Here is a 21,109-nt window from a genome sequence, read left to right on the forward strand (position 1 = left end):
TTCACTTTGCCAAGTGTATTTGTGTAGCTACCTTTGCTTTAAAGTGGCAGGGCTCAGACTAGCCCTGAGACATGGCTATAGACACCTATGGTATTTTAACCATCTTCTCTGTGTGGATGTTACAGGAAGGATTTTGGATGTTTTTATTTCTATCTTAAACGGGTACAGTACACAATAATCATAATCTCAGAACCTAGACATATACGTCTATGCATAAGTGCTTTTTACCCTGATATCACCTTCTTTAACGCACCAAAGGTGCTTTTTATATGCAAAAATTTCACCTGCAAATATCTATCAGGGACGATAATGTACTACCTCTATAGGTATCGTACATCTGTAGTAGTAAAATAATACAATTTCTTGATAAAAATGTATAACATTGTTTGATGCAACTGCATAAAGTAGCTTGTTTAGGGCCAGCTTCAAATTATTTAAATAGCTGCGCCTTGCTTTCACGATTGGTTCCCTTACTCAGAAGTTGGAACTATATGTTTCTAAGCCATATTTCAAATTCATTAGGAAATCGAAATGATCAATAATGTGTTGCAAAGAGCATTTTATTTAAAAAAAAAAATGTATATTTTCCCAATTGGTAGTTAGTCTTGTCTCATCGCTGCAACTCCCGTACGGACTCGGTAGAGGCGAAGGTCGAGAACAGTGCGTCCTCCGAAACACAACCCAACCAAACTGCACTGTTTCTTGACACAATGCCCACTTAACCCGGAAGCCAGACACACCAATGTGTCAGAGGAAACACTGTACACCTGGCAACCGTGTCAGCGTGCACTGCGCCCGGCCCGCCACAGGAGGCACTGGTGCGCGATGGGACAAGGACATCCCTGCCAATTGTGCGCCACCCCATGGGTCTCCCGGGTTGTGGCCGACCGCGAAAGAACCTGGACTCGAACCCAGAATCTCTAGTGGCACAGGTAGCACTGCGATGCAGTGCCTTAGACCACTGTGTCACTCGGGAGTCCCGCAAGAGAGCACATTTTATACAATTGACTCACATCAACCATTCCAGACAGTGTTTCTCACTAAGGAGACACTACATTCACATTGATTTAAAGGAGAAAATTCCCTTAAAGTGCTACTGCATCTTTTTTTTGTTTTTTTACTCCTTGTCAGTACATGGGTTACTTTAAAACTGTGTGTTACTGTCATTTCTGTATATGTGTGTAATTGTTTTGTGTGGACCCCAGTAAGAGTAGCTGGTCCTCATGTAACAGCTAATGGCGATCTAAATATAAAAATATAGTCAGTGCAAACAGACAAAAGTTAAATCACAGTCTGATTGGTTCCAACTCCGTTAAGGCACAGTGTGATTGGCTGTGACTCCATCTCTCCCAGGAAGAGGAAAGTCTCTCAGGTCTCGAACTGTCTGGTCAGTATTCACAGGTGGCTCTACCAGACTGGTCCAAACCATCTCGTACAGGCTTCAGGTGTGGATAAAGCCGAACTCTGTGAGCAGCGCAACCAGGAGGAAGACTGCATAGAAGAGCAGGAGGAAGATTCCATAGGCCCGGCCCAGGTGGAAACAACGCAGAGGAACTAGGATGAAGGAGAAGACCAGAGAGAGACCCAGAGAACCTGCTAGAACCCAGGTCAACAACCCCTCTGGTTCCAACTGGATGGTGTAGAGGGGTGGGGGTTAGAGAAAATAAATTAGAAACTAACCTTCTTTGGCACATTTTGACACACAAATAAAATCAAGCTGTTGCAAGAGGAGAGTACCAGTCCAATTCTATGCACTTCAGACAGACATTTCTCTGGTCACAACCTCTCTACAAAAATGCTTATTTCAGACAGTTACAAACAGCTTATATACAGTACCAGTCAAAAGTTTGGACACACTTACTCATTCAAGGGTTTTTCTTTATTTGTATTATTTTCTACATCGTAGAATAATAGAGAAGACATCAAAACTATGAAATAACACATGGAATCGTGTAGTAACCAAAAAAAGTGTAAAACAAATCACAATATATTTTATATTTGAGATTCTTTAAAGTAGACACACTTTGCCTTGATGACAGCTTTGCACACTCTTGGCATTCTGTCAACCAGCTTTTCAATTAACAGGTAGTGCCTTCTTAAAAGTTAGTGGAATTTCTTACTTTCCTTAAGGCATTTGAGCCAAACAGTTGTGTTGTGACAAGGTAGAGGTGGTATACAGAAGATAGCCCTATTTGGTAACACATTATGGCAAGAAAAAAATCAAATAAGCAAAGAGAAACGACAGTCCATCATTACTTTCAGACATGAATTTCAGACAATACGGAAAATTTCAAGAACTTTGAACGTTTCTTCAAGTGCAGTCGCAAAAACCATCAAGTGCTATGATGAAACTGGCTCTCATGAGGACCGCCACAGGAAAGGAAGACTCAGAGTTACCTCTGCTGCAGAGGACAAGTTCATTAGTTACCAGCCTCAGAAATTGCAGCCCAAATAAATGCTTCAGAGTTCAAGTAACAGACATATCTCAACATCAACTGTTCAGAGGAGACTGTAGACAGGTGGAAATCTGTCATTTGGTCTGATGAGTCCATATTTTCGATTTTAGGTTCGAAAGACTGTGTCTTTGAGAGACGCAGTAGGTGAACGGATGATCTACGAATGTGTGGTTCCCACCGTGAAGCATGGAGGAGGTGTGATGGTGTGGGGGTGCTTTGCTGGTGACACTGTCAGTGATTAATTTAGAATTCAAGGCACATTTAACCAGCATGGCTACCACAGCATTCTGCAGCGATACGCCATCCCATCTGGTTTGACCTTAGTGTGACTATCATTTGTTTTTTAACAGGACAATGACCCAACACACCTACAGGCTGTGTAAGGGTTATTTGACCAAGGAGAGTGATGGAGTGCTGCATCAGATGACCTGGCCTCCACAATCACCCGACCTCAACCCAATTGAAATGGTTTGCGATGAGTTGGACCGAAGAGTGAATGAAAAGCAGCCAACAACTGCTCAGCATATGTGGAAAATCCTTCTAGACTATTGGAAAAGCATTCCAGGTGAAGCTGGTTGAGAGAATTCCAAGAGTGTGCAAAACTGTCATCAAGGCAAAGGGTGGATACTTTGAAGAATCTACATGATTCCATATGTGTTATTTCCTAGTTTTGATGTCTTCTCTATTATTCTACAATGTAGAAAATAGTCAAATGAATGAAAAACCCTTAAATGTGTAGGTGTGTCCAAACGTTTGACTGGTACTGTGTATATATACACTGAACAAGAATTTAACAAAAATAAATGCAACATGTAATGTGTTGGTCCCATGTTTCATGAGCTGAAATAAAAGATCCCAACATTTTTCATACGTACTAATTTCGCTCACATTTTTTTTGCACAAATTTGTTTACATCCCTGTTAGTGAGCATTTCTCCTTTGCCAAGATAATCCATCCACCTGACAGGTGCGGCATATCATGAATCTGATTAAACAGCATGATCATTACACGGTGCACCTTGTGCTGGGGACAAAAAAAGGCCACTAAAATGTGCAGTTTTGTCACAAACCGAAATGCCACAGATATTTCAAGTTTTGAGGGAGCGTGCAATTGGCATGCTGACTGCAGGAATGTCCACCAGAGCTGTTGCCAGAGACTTTAATGTTAATTTCTCTACCATAAGCCGCCTCTGTCGTTTTAGAGAATTTGGCCAACCGGCCTCAACCGCAGACCACGTGTATGGCGGTTTGCTGATGTCAACATTGTGAACAGAGTCCCCCATGGTGGGGTTATGGTATGGGCAGACAATGAACACAATTGCATTTTATTGATGGTCATTTGAATGCACAGAGATACTGTGACGAGATCCTGAGGCCCATTGTCATGCCATCACCTCATGTTCACAGGAGGTTCGTGTTACCTTAAATTGGGGAATGGGCTCGTGGTAATGACTGGTGCGGAATCAGTGGAATGGTATTCATTTGCTCCCTTCTGGCCATGTGCCGTTCTCCCCTCAGCAGCCTCCACTGCTCATGTTTCAGCATGATAATGCACAGCTCCATGTCCCAAGGATCTGTACACAATTCCTGGAAGCTGAAAATGTCCCAGTTCTTCCATGGCCTGCATACTCATCAGACATGTCAGCCATTGAGCATGCTGCATGAGGCGAATGGTGATCACACCAGATACTGACTGTTTTTTTAAAGGTATCTGTGACCAACAGATGCATATCTGTATTCCCAGTCATTTGAAATCCATAGATTAGGGCCTAATGAATATATTTCAATTGACTGATTTCCTCATATGAACTGTATGAACTCAAGTCAAATATTAGAAATTGTTGCATGTTGCGTTTATATTTTTGTTCATATATGAGGTGAATGGTACTGAAGCTAAGAGCAGACGTACCGTCACCACTGGCTCGTTGTTAAACATCTGTATCAGACATCCAATGCCCACTCCAATCAGCATGTCTGAAAGGAACATGGTCAAGGGCAGAAACATGATGCACAAATGACTGCATAGACCTACACGTAGCAGACACACACACACACTCGCTTTTAACTTGCACAAACACATCCAGCAGACACACACACACTCGCTTTTAACTTGCACAAACCCACATCCAGCAGACACACACACACACACACTCGCTTTTAACTTGCACAAACACACATCCAGCAGACACACAAAGGATACTAAAGATGATTCCCCCAAAGCAGGCTGATAATGCCATCCGTGGGTAGCCCTGGCGAGCGATGGTGATGTCAGAAAAACAATCTAGGAACCGAAACAAACAGATTCAACACTACAATAAGTAAGCAGTCTATCTGTCTTTTGTATATTTAGTAGGTGAGTGCCGCAGTAACCGCCGTGTGTGTGTGTCTCACCCCCAATGCTATTTCCCCAGGCCAGCAGTGTGAGACCCAGTAAATTGTTGGACAGACTAAGGACCACACCGAGCATGTGCAGGATACTGACCACCTCCGAGGCCGCAGCACTGATCCACATCGCACTCACCAAAAAGCCCAGCAGAGAGAACACCTATTGAAAAAAACACATTATACAAACACCACAACACCTAGCAGAAACAGAGTGAACGAATGAGTCCGTGTGTCTTACTAAGTGGTATGCCGGGGGCTGGTCGTTAGAAGTGGTGAGGAAGACTATGGCGGAGAGGAAGAGGCCAAAGAGCAACGTCAACGCCCAGACAGGAAACTGACCCTCGATCAGATACAAACCGTCTATAGAGAGAGAGAGAGAACACCAATCCAGTCAGTTAACACACTTCCTCTGGAGAGGAATAGAAATGAAGGTTCTTTGACCACACACAGGCATGCAGACTCACACTCTCCGGAGCTGAAGGTGAGCACACAAACCAGCGGCGCAGTGATAAGGTGGAGGCAGTTTAATGGTCTTCTCCAGTTCCTGTCTTCTTTGTCAGGATCCACCACTGGAACAGTCAGCAGCAGCAGCACCTCCAGTGGCATCTATGGGGGGGAACTTCAGCTCAGCAACCACTCGCACTCAAACACACTGATGCTCCTGTCAAGCTCTAGCTCCGTTTCCAACCCTTGTCCATTCCCCTTAACCCTAATTCCTACAGATCTGCAAATGAAAAGTGCAAAGACACACATTCAGATCTGCAAACAGCAAATCGCACACATACATTCATGCACACACACCTTCAGTATTTTCACAGTCCTCCAGCGCCAGGTCTTCCTCCTCCAGGTCCTGCTGTCCACCGGGTTTAGAGAATTCAGCAGGATGGAACTGGTCGACTCACAGTAGGGGAGCAGGGGACGGTACTCACTGTCTATACACGCACACACACACACACTCGACTGGATTGGTTCTCGTAGCACACCCCAGAGGTATAACTTAGTGGAATGTGCACAGTGACTGTGGTTGTTACCATAGCCCTGCTGGATGCTGCCATTAGATAAAAGAGGAGCCTGGTCTGACTCAGACGTCTGTAGCTCTGCAGAGAGATACAACTGTCAGACACAGGGTGTAGGTGTGTGTATGGGTGTGTTAGTTCTGCTATACTTGTGGGGACCTAAAAATCCCCCAAAGTCCCCACAAGGTTAGTAAAACAAGGAAAATTCTCCCTCGTGGGAACATTTCCCACATCCCCATGAGGACAAAGGCTATTTTAAGCTTAGGGGTTAGGTTAGGGTTAGGGCTACAGGTTAGGACTACATTTAGGGTAAGAATTTGCGTTTGGGCTACAGTTATGGTAAGGGTTAGGCTTAAGGGTTAGGCTAAATAGGACTTTGAATGGATAATACAGTTTAGGTCCCCACGTGGATAGAAGAACATAATATGTGTGTGTGTCACCTGGTGCGTGTGTTGAGCTCTGGACGGAACTTCTAGTTGCTGAGTGTTTCTGATGACTGTAGATGTAGGCACTCACAATGACTGTTACCACATACACCACATACAGCCCCATGTACCCTACAGAGAGAAACACAGACAAACACTTATTCCACCCCATCCATCAGCGTGACTAGTACTCCTACCTTCTGAAGTACACGGAACACAGTGTCTATGTCCGTAATATTTTGCCTGGATTCAAGCTTGACAGAAACAGAGGCATGACTGATGAATGAACCAGCAATCGAGAAACGTCTGGTGTTGTTTAGCTCCCAGGGTAATGTTGAATGTGGATACCGCAACCCTCACGCAACTCCTATTCAACTCTAACCAAACTGTGTGTGTGTGTGTGTACCTAGTGTCTCTCCCAGTGATATAGTTCCTCTGTAGAGGATGATGAAGGTCCAGAAGACTGCAGCCATGTAGAAGATGACATCCCGCAGGAAGGGGCGGGACGCTACAGTGAAGGGTTTGACCAATGACACAGACCCGGCGACCACCGTGGTTACAAAGATACCCGCTCCTATGAACGAAGGGAGCGAGGGATTAAACTCTTGTATGTGTTTACCGAACAGTGCACCTATAGCCAGGCAGTGTGTGTGTGGATGTGTGTGTGTGTGCATGTACCAAACAGTGCTCCTATAGCCAGGCCAGCGGTGTGTGGACGGGAGAAGGCCACAGTGGCACTGAAGACATCTGGAGCTCCGTTACCTAGCGCCAGGAACGTCACACCCTGACAGACACATTTAGGGAAAACACTTCTGGTACTGGAGTAGAGTTTGTCCGTGAGTATGTGTGTCTGTGTGTAACAATGGTGATTATTTAAGCACATTTAAAGCAAACTGCATGAAAATATGTTGTGTGTGTGTGTGTGTGTGTGAGAGAGGGAGAGGCCTATAGAAGGATACAGCCACGTTGTGTGTGAGTCGAAGGCTGGAGGAGATGGCTGAGAGGTTGGGACAGAAGCTGCAGAGAGAATAAACACAAAGATACACCTTCAACCAATCAATAGCTAACATAGAACACGCCCTCACAGAGTCCAAACACTGTCCAAATATTTCTGTGCTGTTTACTTTCAATCAAACAGTGCTCTGTTCATTGGTTGATACCACTGCTTCTGCTTTCACTGTTCAAACACAAAGAACATCTGCTTTGTCTGTGAAACATGTGATCAATCACATGACCAGATCACAAACGTTAAGAGGTGAACAGAAACACTGCAACTCTTATCTCCCTGAGAGGATAACAAAAGACACACACACACCTTAACCATGACACACTTATCTCCAGTGGTCAAGTGACTAGGCCCATGTGATCACGTCAACTTGAACTGCTGGAGAGAACACTGTTGTAGCTGCAGTCAGCGGAACACAATTACAAACAATACCCATCTCTTTACAGCCAGTGTACAGGTAGCGAGAGAGTGTTACAAAACTCATGTTCAGTAAAGATATGTTTGAAACAGAACATGTGAGAGAAACTTACAACTTTGACGCAGTCAGTCCGAGAACTATGAACAAGATTAACAACCAGATAATCTGTAGAGAGGTGGGGAAAGAGATTAGTTAGATTAGTTTTCTGACATGGCTGAAATATCAGTGTTTATAAAATAACTTTCATATCGACAAGCAGATATTGAGTTTCTTTCTCCCCCAAACATCACTTGTATATACTACTAGGTTTATGGGGTAAACACTATGTAAAGTGTGCAGTGTTGAGCCTATGAGGTGAATACAGTGTGGGCCTATGGGGAGTAAGTAACCCAGACTAACTCAGCACTGTGAGAAGAAATCCTCAATTAAACCCTGATTCATGAGTTTTACTGCATGGCTCAGTTTGAGGAAGCTCTACTCAGAACAAGGGGAAGTGGCAGCTTCTGGTTCTATTCATGTTCATGAAACTAGCCCCGATTGAGGTTGCTTCAGATTACTTATTTGAATGCATGTAGGTAATTCTGATTAAGAACACTTTGCTAATGACAAATTTGTGTATAATGCCTGTAATAACGCATGTAATAATGGTCTGCCCGCGCACGCAGTGTGCTTACGCAGAGTGTGATAGTGAGGGGTGTTAGGTTGGGTGGTAGTAGACAGAAGGCCATCTTGAGGTAGTTGATGAAGCTGTCTTCCATACTACAGTCTGGAGTGGCCTTCACAAACGCACAGCGATCAGCAGCACTCAGGTTCATCACAATGTCACACTGAAAGACACACACACAAATACTTAATTACTACATCACACTGGAAGAGAGGGGTAGCTTTCAAATAAATACATCGTCATCAATGATCTACTTCACTGAGCAGAACACACTTGTACGGAGAAGAAAATAAAAAGTATGAAATGAATGAACTCACTACTGTAAATCGCTCTGGGTAAGCGCGTCTGCTAAATGACTAAAATATAAAATGTTAACGTAAAATATAACAATATGGTGGATGTCATTTGTTATTTCACTGCAGATGAAGGAAATGAGAGAAGGAGTTAAAACACTCGAAAAATAATATAAAATTGAACTTAAAGCAAAAAGGTTGCCCTCACAAACAACGGTCACGAGTACAGATACAACATGCGCATGCCTACTTGAATAGTTAGTCAGTTGTGCAGCTATTGCTCAACACCACTAAACGTGGCAAATCAGATCAACAAGATTTTTTTCTGAAGAAAAAATAGCAATTTCATGATGCGCCTGTCAGGAAAATTGAGTTACAAATATTGAGATTCATGGTTGAAATCTAATTAACTACCAGACTAACCTCGTCTGTGTTTCCCTGACGTAACATCGCGGAGTGTGTGTCCACCATGGTTCCCACAGAGAGCAGGTCAGCACCGTCGGCGGATCGGTCTGGAGACGGAACTATCCCGGTACCAGAATCACCGGAGCCCAAGGCATGGCGACAGTGACACCACAACAGCAGCAACGCGGATATAAAAACAACCCGAGATGTCATATTTTACTCCGTCCAGGAAATGCATCCATTCCGATTCCTTGCCACATCAGACTGGTGGGAGGTGGGTTTGGTGGTTCGGATTAGACCTGAGAATAGAATACTGGAGAATTGAAAGTGTTCCTTGTTGCTGTAAACTAAATGCTGCAGTGACCGATTGAAGGCACCCTGGTCAGCAATAATTCATAACAGAGCTTGCTTGACCAACCCTTTGTGACAGCCAATTCTTTATGTTGTAGGCTACTCGCTACAAATAAGCGCGGAAAGCTCGTTTTCTTCTAGTTGTTGACATTATGCCAGTTCCAGTTTTCAGAACCGTCCCTGAACAATATGTACCAAAACGTTTGACTCGCGGACGCTACTCCAAGGCTACGTCATCAGGCTAAACTCTGAATTTAAACCCATCCCACTATTTTAATGAGGAGCCATCCAGACAGACTCATTCGGGTGTGTGTGTGTGTGTGTGTGTGAAGGGGCGGACTTAGTGATTTGGAGGCCCCAGGTAGAGGCCAGTGAGACACCCACCCATTTAAAGCAATCATGGCTACTGAATGAAGAGCTGTTCAGAGCCAGGTCTTTTTTTTTGGTGAACAAAGCAGAATGAAAATGCTAACTGAAATGACCGCAATTGTAAAGGTCTTTGCATCACCACATAGAACAAGGGTGGGTCTCGTATGGCTCAATTGGGGTGAGTCCCCTGTGGATCAGTTGGTAGAGCATGGCACTTGTAATGTCAGGGTTGTGGGTTTAGTTCCCACAGGGGACCCGTATGGGAGAAAGTACAAAAAGGCATTCACTCACTACTGAAAATTGCCCTAGATAAGTGCATCTGCTAAAGTGTAAAAAAAATTATATGTAATTTCGTCTTGAGGGCCACATTGGGATTTTAAAATTAAATGAAGGGCTGCACAGATTTCTTATTCATAAGTAATTTGCGAGCCAGAAAAAGCTCAGTTGTTTTAAAATATATAGCCTTGTCCTAGGTTCATTATAATTTCTAGCTTGCATCTTTTCTATCTGTTTTTACACTTTCAAGTTAGGAATTCTGGGCCAATACAGGCCTATATCTGATATTGTCTTTGAAATATCGACCAATACTGATATATTATTTCATTTTATGAACTTTTCAACCATTCTAGCACAGATACAAACTGCAACCAAGTTTCTATGTTCATAAGGCTAATAAGATATTTCAAATGACTTGAATATGGGAAAGGTGTAATTCTTTATTTGCATCAGAAAGGTATTGGAAAGTTTGGGAAAACATCAGGGAGATCATTAGGTGATCATTGTGTGTAGAAAAAAAGATCTGCATTGTTTTCAATTGCGGTTTTGTCATAGCTTTCAGGCATGGGGTAATAACAAATAGACCCAACTGTTCAAAAACTGGAGACAAATTCGATCGGTTTGTTATAATAGCGCACATCGGTGATGACTCACGAGCGGAGAAGGGCCTTAAGCAGAGGAGGAAGATAACAAAAATAATTAATTATTAAACAAAATTATGCCCAGTTCACGAGGCCCCCTTGTGTTATGAGGCCCCAGGCAATTGCATTAGTTGCCTAATGGTACTGTAAATCCGACACCGTGTGGTCCCTGGTTCGAATCCAGGCTGTATCACATCTGGCCGTGATTGGGAGTCCCATCGGGTGGTGCACAATTGGCCCAGCGTTGTCCAGGTTTGGCCGGTGTAGGCCGTCATTGTAAATAAGAATTTGTTCTTAACTGACTTGCCTAGTTAAAAAAGGTTAAATAAAAAAAAATACATGAAATTGTCATTGTTATTCTCCATCAAATATACAACAACCTCCCCCTTCCTACATAAATGGCATCTCCTTGAGAACGGCAACATTGCCTGCCCTCAGCCTGCCAACACCCCCTCAGTCTCTGGTTGACTTTTCGTAGACCGGCTCAGTGTCCAGGGGCGAAGTCTCAGTGTTGTAGCACCCTATGGCCGCCTTACTGACCACAAGTCCTGCTCACACCCCCTGCAGCACACGCACACACAGTCACAGATACACACACGCACAGATTACAAATATGAAGTAACTGTAATCAGCCCGGATTGTAATTAGATTAAAGTTACATTCTTAAACAGTTGATTACATTTGGGATGACTTAATCTAATATAAAGAGGAAGAACTGATATATCTTTGTCAGCATTGCTGTCATTTAGCTCACTCTCAAATCTTCTCACATGCTCTAAGATGCTATTGTTCTGCTGATAGCCCATTAAGTATGGATGGCTTCTTTTCTATTCAAACTGGTTGAAGGAAAAGGTAAGGCTTCCAAAACATTTACCCCTGGCCTTCTGGTATTCCACAGAGTTCCTGCTTGCTGCTTTGTAGCAGTACACGTTCACTCTCTTCTTTGTGTGCTCCATAGTAAAAAAAAATAAAGAAGAAATGCTTTCTGATTGCACAATAAAAAAAACTAAATGCAATCAGGGGAAAACCACAGTCACATTATGTTAAACGTTCCCAAAGCACACACATCCCTGGGTTGCTCGTATTTTCAGTTTGCTGCAACTAGCTACTGGAACGAGCTGCAACAAACACTCAAACTGAACAGTTTTATCTCAATCTCTTCATTGAAAGACTCAATCATGGACACTTTCTGACAGTTGTGGCTGCTTTGCGTGATGTATTGTTGTCTCTACCTTCTACCGTCATAACTGACTTGCCTAGTTAAATAAAGGTTCAATAAAAAATAAAAAACACTGTCTTGAAACAACCACTATTTTACTGTAGAAGAGAAGAAGCTCTTTCTGTAGGTCTGAATTTTATTTATCAACAAATATTGAACAAAAGGCACTCAAGTCAGGATTTCAATTCAAGGTGGGACTTTAAATGGGACTTTAAATGTACTGATATTAATTACACAGCAAACTATCAGTAGCCTAAATATTAGAAGTGAAAGTAATCCAATAGTAGATCCAATATCAGATTACGTTACTCATTTTGAGTAAATTATTACTTTACAGATAATTTTTCATGTAACTACAATAATTACAGTTTTCAAGTAATCTGCCAAACACTGCACACACGCAGTAACTGCTAGAACTATTAGCCTACAAGAAGTAAGGACGAGGGACTAGTGAGGACAGGTAGTGGGGAATGATGTGTATTTATTTAGTCAGCAGCATACCACCCTGCATACCACTGTTGGCTTGCTTCTGAAGCTAAGCAGGGTCGGTCCTGGTCAGTCCCTGGATGGGAGACCAGATGCTGCTGGAAGTGGTGTTGGAGGGCCAGTAGGAGGCACTCTTTCCTCTGGTCTGAAAAATATCCCAATGCCCCAGGGCAGTGATTGGGGACACTGCCCTGTGTAGGGTGCCGTCTTTCGGATGGGATGTTAAACGGGTGTCCTGACTCTCTGAGGTCATTAAAGATCCCATGGCACTTATCGTAAGAGTAGGGGTGTTAACCCCGGTGTCCTGGCTAAATTCCCAATCTGGCCCTCAAACCATCATGGTCACCTAATAATCCCCAGTTTATAATTGGCTCATTCATCCCCCTCCTCTCCCCTGTAACTATTCCCCAGGTCGTTGCTGCAAATGAGAACGTGTTCTCAGTCAACTTACCTGGTAAAATAACGGTAAAATATATATATATTTTTTTTTTTACATTTGAGTAATTTAGCAGATGCTTATATCCAGTGTGACTTACGGTTAGTGCATTCATCTTAAGATAGCTAGATGGAACAACCACATATCACGGTCCCAGTAAGTACACTTCAAGTCAAGTGCAAGTGCTGGTTCAGGAAAGTTTTTGTTTTGTTTACAGGAGAGCAGCATAGATGTCAGAGTGAGAAGCTCCCTCCCATGAGGCATGGTCAATGAGCAGAGGACCTGAAACACACACAGCAGGAGTCACAATACATCCTCAGGGCAAGCTAACTGTGACAATGGTTAAGCCAGGTGATGTGCTATAAGTGCTACTCCTGTCATGCCAATGCACAGAAATTATCTCTGCTGTGTGTATAGTACCCATATAGATGCGTGCCAGGCTGTGTGGCCAGCTCCAGGTAGCCAGGTGGTTTGAGAGCTGAGGCCTGCAGGAACTCTCTCAGACCAGAGAAGGTGCGGTCTACTGATCTCACAGACAGGGAGGCTGCTGCCAGTAAGATCTGGGGGGGTAGTTAGATGGAAAATGGAAAATGTCAGAATTTGTTTAGCAATTATATCAACAGAGGTTGTAATGGCGTCTATAATTGTATTAATAGTAACAGTCTTTCCTGGCTACCATTCATTGTTGGTTCAAGGAAGACGATACAAGACAAAGGCTGCGGAAACTAACTTAATTATCCAAAATCTGATCTCAACGGTCATAGTCAGTTAACAACTAATCTCAGTAAAAAATGTATTTTAGATGGCTCTGAATGACTCTCTATCCCTTTAAGGGTCCCTAACCTGGATGTATGTGACATAGGCCTGCAGTACGAGGCCTGAGCTCCGAGAGACGCAGCAGAGAACATCCAGAGACAGAATATTAGTGGTCCCCTCCCAGATACTCAACACCTAGAGAGAGCGAGAGAGAAGGTACTGTTAAACTAAAATGAACTATTGCCACTCAATTGTTGTTGTTGAGTAACAAAGAGTGAGAGTAGGAAACTACTTCATCCATTAACAGCAACATATTTACTCCATAACGTAAAACAGTAAGTCTGCCTTCGGACAGACAGATGTGTGTCATGTGACCACCTACCTGAGCATCTCTGAGCATTGCAGGTAGTCCTGTGTCCTCGATGTAGCCCTGCCCCCCCGAAACTCTCCAGCCCCTCGGAAATCACGCAACCGCCTGAGACACACAGGGGTGGTACACACACACACCATCTGTCAGTCTATATTTTTTTGAGTGTAGGATGGGGCAATCACTCCATCACCTCCCACACATCCCTACTGCCTTTATTCAATGACTAAATACACACACCCCAGTCTTCAACTGCCATCTGCCAGTGTAATCCCATGTCTATGTAACGTTCTCTGGTGTAATGTTATTGGTTACCTGTTTGTCGAGTGTGTGCGTATGTGTGTACCTGTTTGCCAGTGTAGAGTGTGGCTATAGGTGTGAGCTGGCGAAGGAGGTGAGTCTCCAGCTGGAAGGCATGGCATGTCTCCTCTCAGCCAATCAGACGACAGACCTCCATCACCAGCAGGTATGCTCCTCGAGTCTCCTCCTATAGGAGGAAGGAATTAAAGGGAGGGATTGAGCGGGGATAAAGAGAAAAAGAGAGGTGTGTGAAGACAATGTGTAGGTTTCAGGGGTTATAGTAGGATTTTCTAAGATGGTAGAAATGTATTGTCAACTGACCTCCATCCTAGTGAGAGTCTGCATAGGGAGGGGGTGGTCTCACAGGAGCTTTCCAAAGGCAGAGCTTTCCAAAGGCCATCTTGTGTGGCGTAGTCACAAGCCAGCTGGAGTACCCTGCACACACACACACCTGATCATCAGTACCGCAGTTGGCAGTAGTGATTAGATGTCATACCTCCTCATACCTGCCACAGCAGACACGCTTTTATGGATACGAGTCACAGTCAGCATGTTGGCTATAGACGCCACACCTCACCCTTCTTCTGACAGCTGAGAAAGAGAGGGAAGAATGTTAGCTTGTGTGTGTGTGTGTGTGTGTGTGTGTGTGTGTGTGTGTGTGTGTGTGTGTGTGTGTGTGTGTGGTCAGGTGTGTGTGTGTGTGAATCCGACCCTGTGTGCAGGCAGTCCATCCAGCAGCACCTCAGCGGTGGGCATCTGTCTGGTTCCAAGTTTGTCCTTCAGTCTCTGGACCTCGATGCCCTGAACCATCCCCTCCTCATCATGCACTGCAGCATAGAACAGAGATAGACCTCTACAGCCCTGAGACACTCACCAGTTAGGAGAAGAAAGATAGACATGTGAGGGGGAGAGGATTTGAGGTGTCGGGATGAGAAGGTGAAGGGTTCTTATGTAGCATGCTGTTTTGTGTAGGTGGAAGGAATAACGGGGCATTATCTTTGACGATGATTGTTAAATTGTAAAAAATGTGGTACGGTGTGGTCTGTCTGTCTCTGTCTGTAACTCTGGCCAGTGTTAGTCATGTCTGCATCTGTAGCCGAGGTGCACCACTTGAAACGTGACACTGTATGTACCATCACTCTGAGGCAAGACTACAGTCTCTGTACCACAGCCTAGACACACACACACACACACACACACACACACACACACACACACACACACACACACACACACACACACATCATTATCATCAGTAGGCAGGTAACCCATCATAATCTACTAGAGTGTATGTAACTACAAAGAATACAGACACACTGACCCACGTCAGATCCTCCCCTGCATTCAGTCATCCATGGTCCAGACGTCCAAAAGTTTTCAGGGTCACAAGAGGTCAGATGGCTGAAGGCCTCAGCTACTGGCCAGGAAACACCAAGAAACTACATGCACAAGCGTGCGCGCACACACAAGCTTATGAATCACAATATCACAGCCAAATCAATCGCATCACCTATTCCAACATGAGCAGTAATAATCAGTTCCATGAAAGTAAATTCAGACAGACAGACAAAAAGATAGACAGACACACACACCTGTATAACCTTGGCAGCTCCATCAGTCATAGCCAGAGGACAGGCGTAGACACCAGAGGGAGAGTACAGGTACAGCTTACACATCTGGTATACACGACTGGAATAACATCATCATTAGTGTATGAATATATAACTCTATGCATGAAATTTTCATAATGCCATGTCACAAAATTCCAATGAGTAGCTTCTGAGATTACTGTCACTGTTACTGTTTTTATATTCTCTGTGTTGGTGACCATCAAGTGAATTTAGGGCAGAATTTCTTAATCCTTGTCCTGAGGACCCAAAGGGATACACATGTTTGTTTTTGTCCTAGCATTGCACACCTGATTCCATAAAGGTTTGATGATGAGTTGATAAGTGGAATCAGGTGTGTAGTGCTAGGACAAAAACCTAAATGTTGCCCTCTTGGGGTCCCCAGGACAGGTTTGGGAAAAGCTGGGTTAATAGGTGAGTTTTCAGTGTGTGTAAGGGTCAGGTGTCTCCCACCGCCACTCCACATAGGTCCTCTCGTATCTGATGGCGACCAGCCCTTCCTGTGCTGATAGGTTCTTCATGTGTAGCCAGGCGGGGGAGGTGACGATGCGTTCGACATGGCAACCCCAGGGATCATTGGTCACCAACCAACCTCTCACTCACGACCCCACCCATCTACCTCACGCACCAACTGCTCCCCAAACACACACAGGTCTGAATACACCGTCTGGGAACACACCACCATCACACTAGTCACTAACAGATAAAGCATCATCATAATTTTTTATCCATTCTTAAACATTAGTATGGGATACACACACACACCTCACTGGGAAGGTGTCTCCTCAGGTATCCCTGTAGCAGAGCGTCCTCCAGGAAGGGGTTCTTCAGCACTGGTCTCTCCTGGAAGAACCCTCCTATCTAGGCCCGGGAGAACGCTGGTTGCCCCTCTGCTCCGGTGACATCTTGGGGTGACCAAGCCAGGCCCCGCTGAACCACGCTTGCAGAACTGCTGCTTGACAGCGGTGAAACATTCTAATACACAGCCGGTAAAAGCGTCTGGTGACCTGTCGGTGCAGCAGTGGGATCGAAGCCATGGTCCAGGAGCTCAGACGTCACTGGCCTGAATATGACAAGTAAACGGATTTTTTCAAAACCAGCAGCTCCATTTCTTTAGTTAAATTTAAAGGCATACTCCTTGATTTGAAAAATAACAAAACGGCAGCCCTTGCACTTGGTTTGCTATAAAGCTAGTTAGAGAAACGACACTCAAGTTTATGGATCTATGCAACATTTATAAGATTCAATGAATATACATATATGATTATTTAAATTATCAAAAACGGCTGTAAATATCACAGTGGGACGTTAATAAGAAATCTTATGGATGTGCAGTAGTAGGAAACCTTAAGGATTTGCAGTAGGAAATCTTAATGCAAAAAATGAATTTATGTAACAGTCAACGCCTTTCATATGGTCAAACAACTTCAACATTGAGTTTAGTAATGGGCCTAATATGCAAAGAAAAAAACCAACATAAAACATTATGCAATGCCAACATTTGTGATCCAAACGTGTCAAAGTTCAGGCACTGTAGCGACAGAGCAATCTCTATGCTTCACGTTAGTCTGGCACTGGTTGTCAACGAGTAACGTTTACAAATATCTGGTTTGGAAAGCTTAAAGGAAAACGCATGTGCCTTAATCAACAATAACTTCTAGAATGTTGTTTTGTTTACTCACCTAGTTCCGACTTCCAAATCCCCAGACTTCGTCTTCAAAATAAAAGTCAAGAGTAAACTCTGGCGTTAACATAAAAATCTATATCGACCTTCAAAGTAAACAACTGGAACATCTGACTAGACACCAGCTTTGTCCTGACTACTTTTGGTCATAAAATACACATAGCTTATACAATTAAATAACAGTGACGGTCTACCCTAGTAAAGAGCTAGATCTCTCAGATGAAAATCAACATGTGACACAGGATACCTATGACTTCTAGACGTTGTGTAGCTTGATGAATAACCATGCAGGTGGTGCACAGGCCCGGTGTAATGCAGGGGCTTATCGGGGCTGAAGCCCCTGGGCGACCCAAAACGCAGCAACAAAAAAACATATTCAGTACCAGTCAAAAGCATTGGTGGAAAAAGTACTCAATTGTCATACTTGAGTAAAAGTAAAGACATCTTAATAGAAAATGACAAGTAAAAGTAAAAGTCACCCAGTAAAATACTACTTGAGTAAAAGTCTAAACGTATTTGGTATAAAATATACTTAAGTATCTAAAGTAAATGGAATCGCTCAAATGTACTTAAGTATCAAAAGTAAAAGTACAAGTATAAACCATTTAAAATTCCTTATATTAAGCAAACCAGACAGCACGATTACATTTTTTCCATTTATTGGCAGATAGCCAGGGGCACACTCCAGCATGCAGACATAATTTACAAACTAAGCATTTGTGTTTAGTGAGTCCGCCAGATCAGAGATGTTCTCTTGATAAGTGTGTGAATTGGACCATTTTCCTGTCAAAATGTATTGAAATTGGAAAATGTATGGAGTAAAAATAACATTATTTTCTTTAAGAATGTAGTGAAGTAAAAGTAAAAGTTAGCAAAAATCTAAATAGGAAAGTAAAGTACAGATACCCCAAAAAACAACTTAAGTAGTACTTTAAAGTATTTTTACTTAAGTACTTTACACCACTGATCAAAAGTTTGGACACCTACTGATTCAATGATTTTTCTTTATTTTTGCTGTTTTCTACATTGTAGAATAATAGTGAAGACATCAAAACTATGAAATAACACATATGGAATCATGTAGTAATCAAAAAAGTGTTAAAAAAATGTGATTTTTTTTAAATATTTGGGATTCTTCAAAGTAACCACCCTTTGCCTTGATGACAGCTTTGCACACTCTTGGCATTCTCTCAACCAGCTTCACCTGGAATGCTTTTCCAACAGTCTTGGAGTTCCCACATATGCTGAGCACTTGTAGACATTGTTAATGTTGTAAATGACTATTGTAGCTGGAAACGGCTGATTGGTAACGGAATATCTACATAGGCGTACAGAGGCCCATTATCAGCAACCATCACTCCTGTGTTCCAATGGCACATTGTGTTAGCTCATCCAAGTTTATAATTTTAAAAGGTATGGTGGAAAAATTGCAAGATTATGTTATACTTTTATTGCATCAAATGGTTGTTTTATGCAACAGAATAGAGTATTCCTAACTATTGTGTGTGTGTTCTACTGAGGATGGGCCTCTGGGAGATAACAGGAGATTTACGATGTCTTTTGGGTGATAAAACCTAAAGAGCATTACAGAGCATGAGTTAATGTTTCTGTTCTATACCGTACCAGGGAGAGATGGTTCCAGTTTGGAGTCGGAGGGCCAGACACTGGTCTCTATACAATGAAAACTGTTGACACAGCAGATACTGTCTGCTATGTATTATAGGTATCTTTCATACAATTCTTAACCTTGTGACCCATTCTATATATCTGTTGTTCGTCATGTTGGTTGAAAGGGGTGTATCTTAGCTATAAAAGACCTTTGTACTTTTGTCTCTGGGCTCTCAACGAATCATCTGAGCGTGAATCGTCGACCAGCCATCATTATCGTAGAGCACTCAATCGATTCACTTTATATGTGTGCGTTGTATTGACCTGCTCCCTTATTAATAAGTGATTAAAGATTTTGTTTAAGTATAACTCTGACTTGTGTGATAAGTTTGTCTCTCCTCATTTGATAGTAAAGAAATTAACCACCACAAAGGCTAATTGATCATAAGTCCCTTTAGCAAGTATGTTAGCACAGCTGAAAACTGTTGTTCTGATTAAAGAAGCAATAAAAATGGACTTCTTTAGACTAGTTGAGTATCTGGAGCATCAGCATTTGTGGGTTCGATTACAGGCTCAAAATGGCCAGAAACAAATAACTTCCTTCTGAAACTCATGTCTATTCAAGTTCTGAGACATTAAGGCTATTCCATGTGAGAAATTACCAAGAAACTGAAGATCACGTACAACTCTGTGTACTACTCCCTTCACAGAACAGCGCAAACTGGCTCTAACCAGAATAGAAAGAGTGGGAGGCCCCGGTGCACAACTGAGCAAGAGGACAAGTACATTAGAGTGTCTAGTTTGAGAAGCAGACGCCTCACAAGTCCTCAACTGGCAGTTTCATTAAATAGTACCCGCAAAACACCAGTCTCAACGTCAACAGTGAAGAGGCGACTCCAGGATGCTGGCCTTCTAGGCAGAGTTCCTCTGTCCAGTGTCTGTGTTCTTTTTTCCATCTTAGTCTTTTATTTTTGTTGGCCAGTCTGAGATATGGCTTTTTCTTTGCAACTCTGCCTAGAAGGCCAACATCCCAGAGTCGCCTCTTCACTGTTGACGTTTTGTACTGTTTTGCGGGTACTATTTAATGAAGCTGCCAGTTGAGGACTTGTGAGGCATCTGTTTCTCAAACTAGCATTTTGAGCCTCCTGATACTCAACTAGTATAAAGAAGGCCAGTTGTATTGCTTCTATAATCAGCACAACAGTTTTCAGCTGTGCTAACATAATTGCAAAAGGGTTTTCTAATGATCAATTAGCCTTTTAAAACTTGGATTAGCTAACACAATGTGCCATTGGAACACAGGAGTGATGGTTGCTGATAATGGGCAACTGTTAATGAAATATCTACATAGGCGTACCTTCAGCCATTTCCAGCTACAATAGACATTTACAACACTAACAATGTCTACACTGTATTTCTGATCAATTTGTTATTTTAAATGGACAACAAAATGTGTTTTTCTTTTGGTGGAGTGTTCCAGAGATGGTTGTACCGGTAGTACCGTTCAAAAGTTTGGGATCACTTAGAAATGTCCTTGTTTTTGACAGAAAATACAGTTTATTGTAATTGTTTATATATATATAAACAATTACAATAAACTGTATAATAAATAAATGTGACTGGTCAATTGTGAGTCAAGGTATTTCCCGAAACGTAGCAATGTTTAAGACATGGACTTATTATTATTTTTTTTTACCTTTATTTAACCAGGTAGGCCAGTTGAGAATGTTAACAAGGCATCCAAAAGTAGTTCAAATTAACGTTTTCATTTTATTAGCTAAACAAAACTTGTTTAAATAGCAAAATTGTTGCAGAAATAAGCCTTTTTTGCATAGCGATGATGAAAATAATGTAATTTAGGCTGTAATGATCTCAAATTCTAATCATTTGGTCATCACACCGTTGATATAGCAACGGATGC

General features: G+C 42.7%; 1 protein-coding gene and 1 pseudogene across 3 annotated transcripts; both read right to left on the minus strand.

Moving 5' to 3' along the window:
• Positions 1-542: 542 nt before the first annotated feature.
• LOC139576684 (mitochondrial sodium/calcium exchanger protein-like) lies at positions 543-9,670 on the minus strand. 3 transcript variants are annotated; one of them, XM_071403024.1, is made up of 15 exons: positions 9,086-9,670; positions 8,380-8,532; positions 7,818-7,870; positions 7,241-7,298; positions 6,960-7,065; positions 6,688-6,855; positions 6,297-6,413; positions 5,872-5,937; positions 5,642-5,772; positions 5,305-5,446; positions 5,079-5,200; positions 4,847-5,000; positions 4,656-4,736; positions 4,365-4,429; positions 543-1,630 (listed from the first exon to the last, which is right to left on the minus strand). In XM_071403024.1, exons 1-15 carry the CDS (start codon positions 9,278-9,280, stop codon positions 1,442-1,444), a joined length of 1,800 nt encoding a protein of 599 aa, XP_071259125.1. In that variant the 5' UTR covers positions 9,281-9,670; the 3' UTR covers positions 543-1,441. The 3 variants fall into 3 exon arrangements, with proteins under 3 accessions (XP_071259125.1, XP_071259127.1, XP_071259124.1); XM_071403026.1 differs by lacking the exon at positions 5,872-5,937; XM_071403023.1 differs by having other exon boundaries at positions 5,642-5,937.
• An 813-nt stretch (positions 9,671-10,483) lies between these two features.
• On the minus strand, positions 10,484-16,933 carry LOC139576685 (acyl-CoA dehydrogenase family member 11-like; annotated as a pseudogene).
• Between the last annotated feature and the right edge of the window lie 4,176 nt (positions 16,934-21,109).

The sequence above is a fragment of the Salvelinus alpinus genome, chromosome 5 (genome assembly GCF_045679555.1).
Source record: "Salvelinus alpinus chromosome 5, SLU_Salpinus.1, whole genome shotgun sequence".
Lineage (NCBI taxonomy): Eukaryota > Metazoa > Chordata > Actinopteri > Salmoniformes > Salmonidae > Salvelinus > Salvelinus alpinus.

What these genes read in the sequence shown, in the direction of transcription:
- LOC139576684 (XM_071403023.1), bottom strand. Translation starts at nt 9,280, where the DNA reads ATGACATCTCGGGTTGTTTTTATATCCGCGTTGCTGCTGTTGTGGTGT. An exon ending in CTGGGGAAATAGCATTGGGG is followed by an intron (nt 4,737 to 4,846) that starts GTGAGACACACA and finishes TTCGGTTCCTAG; the next exon opens with ATTGTTTTTCTGACATCACC. An exon ending in ACAACGAGCCAGTGGTGACG is followed by an intron (nt 1,631 to 4,364) that starts GTACGTCTGCTC and finishes TACACCATCCAG; the next exon opens with TTGGAACCAGAGGGGTTGTT.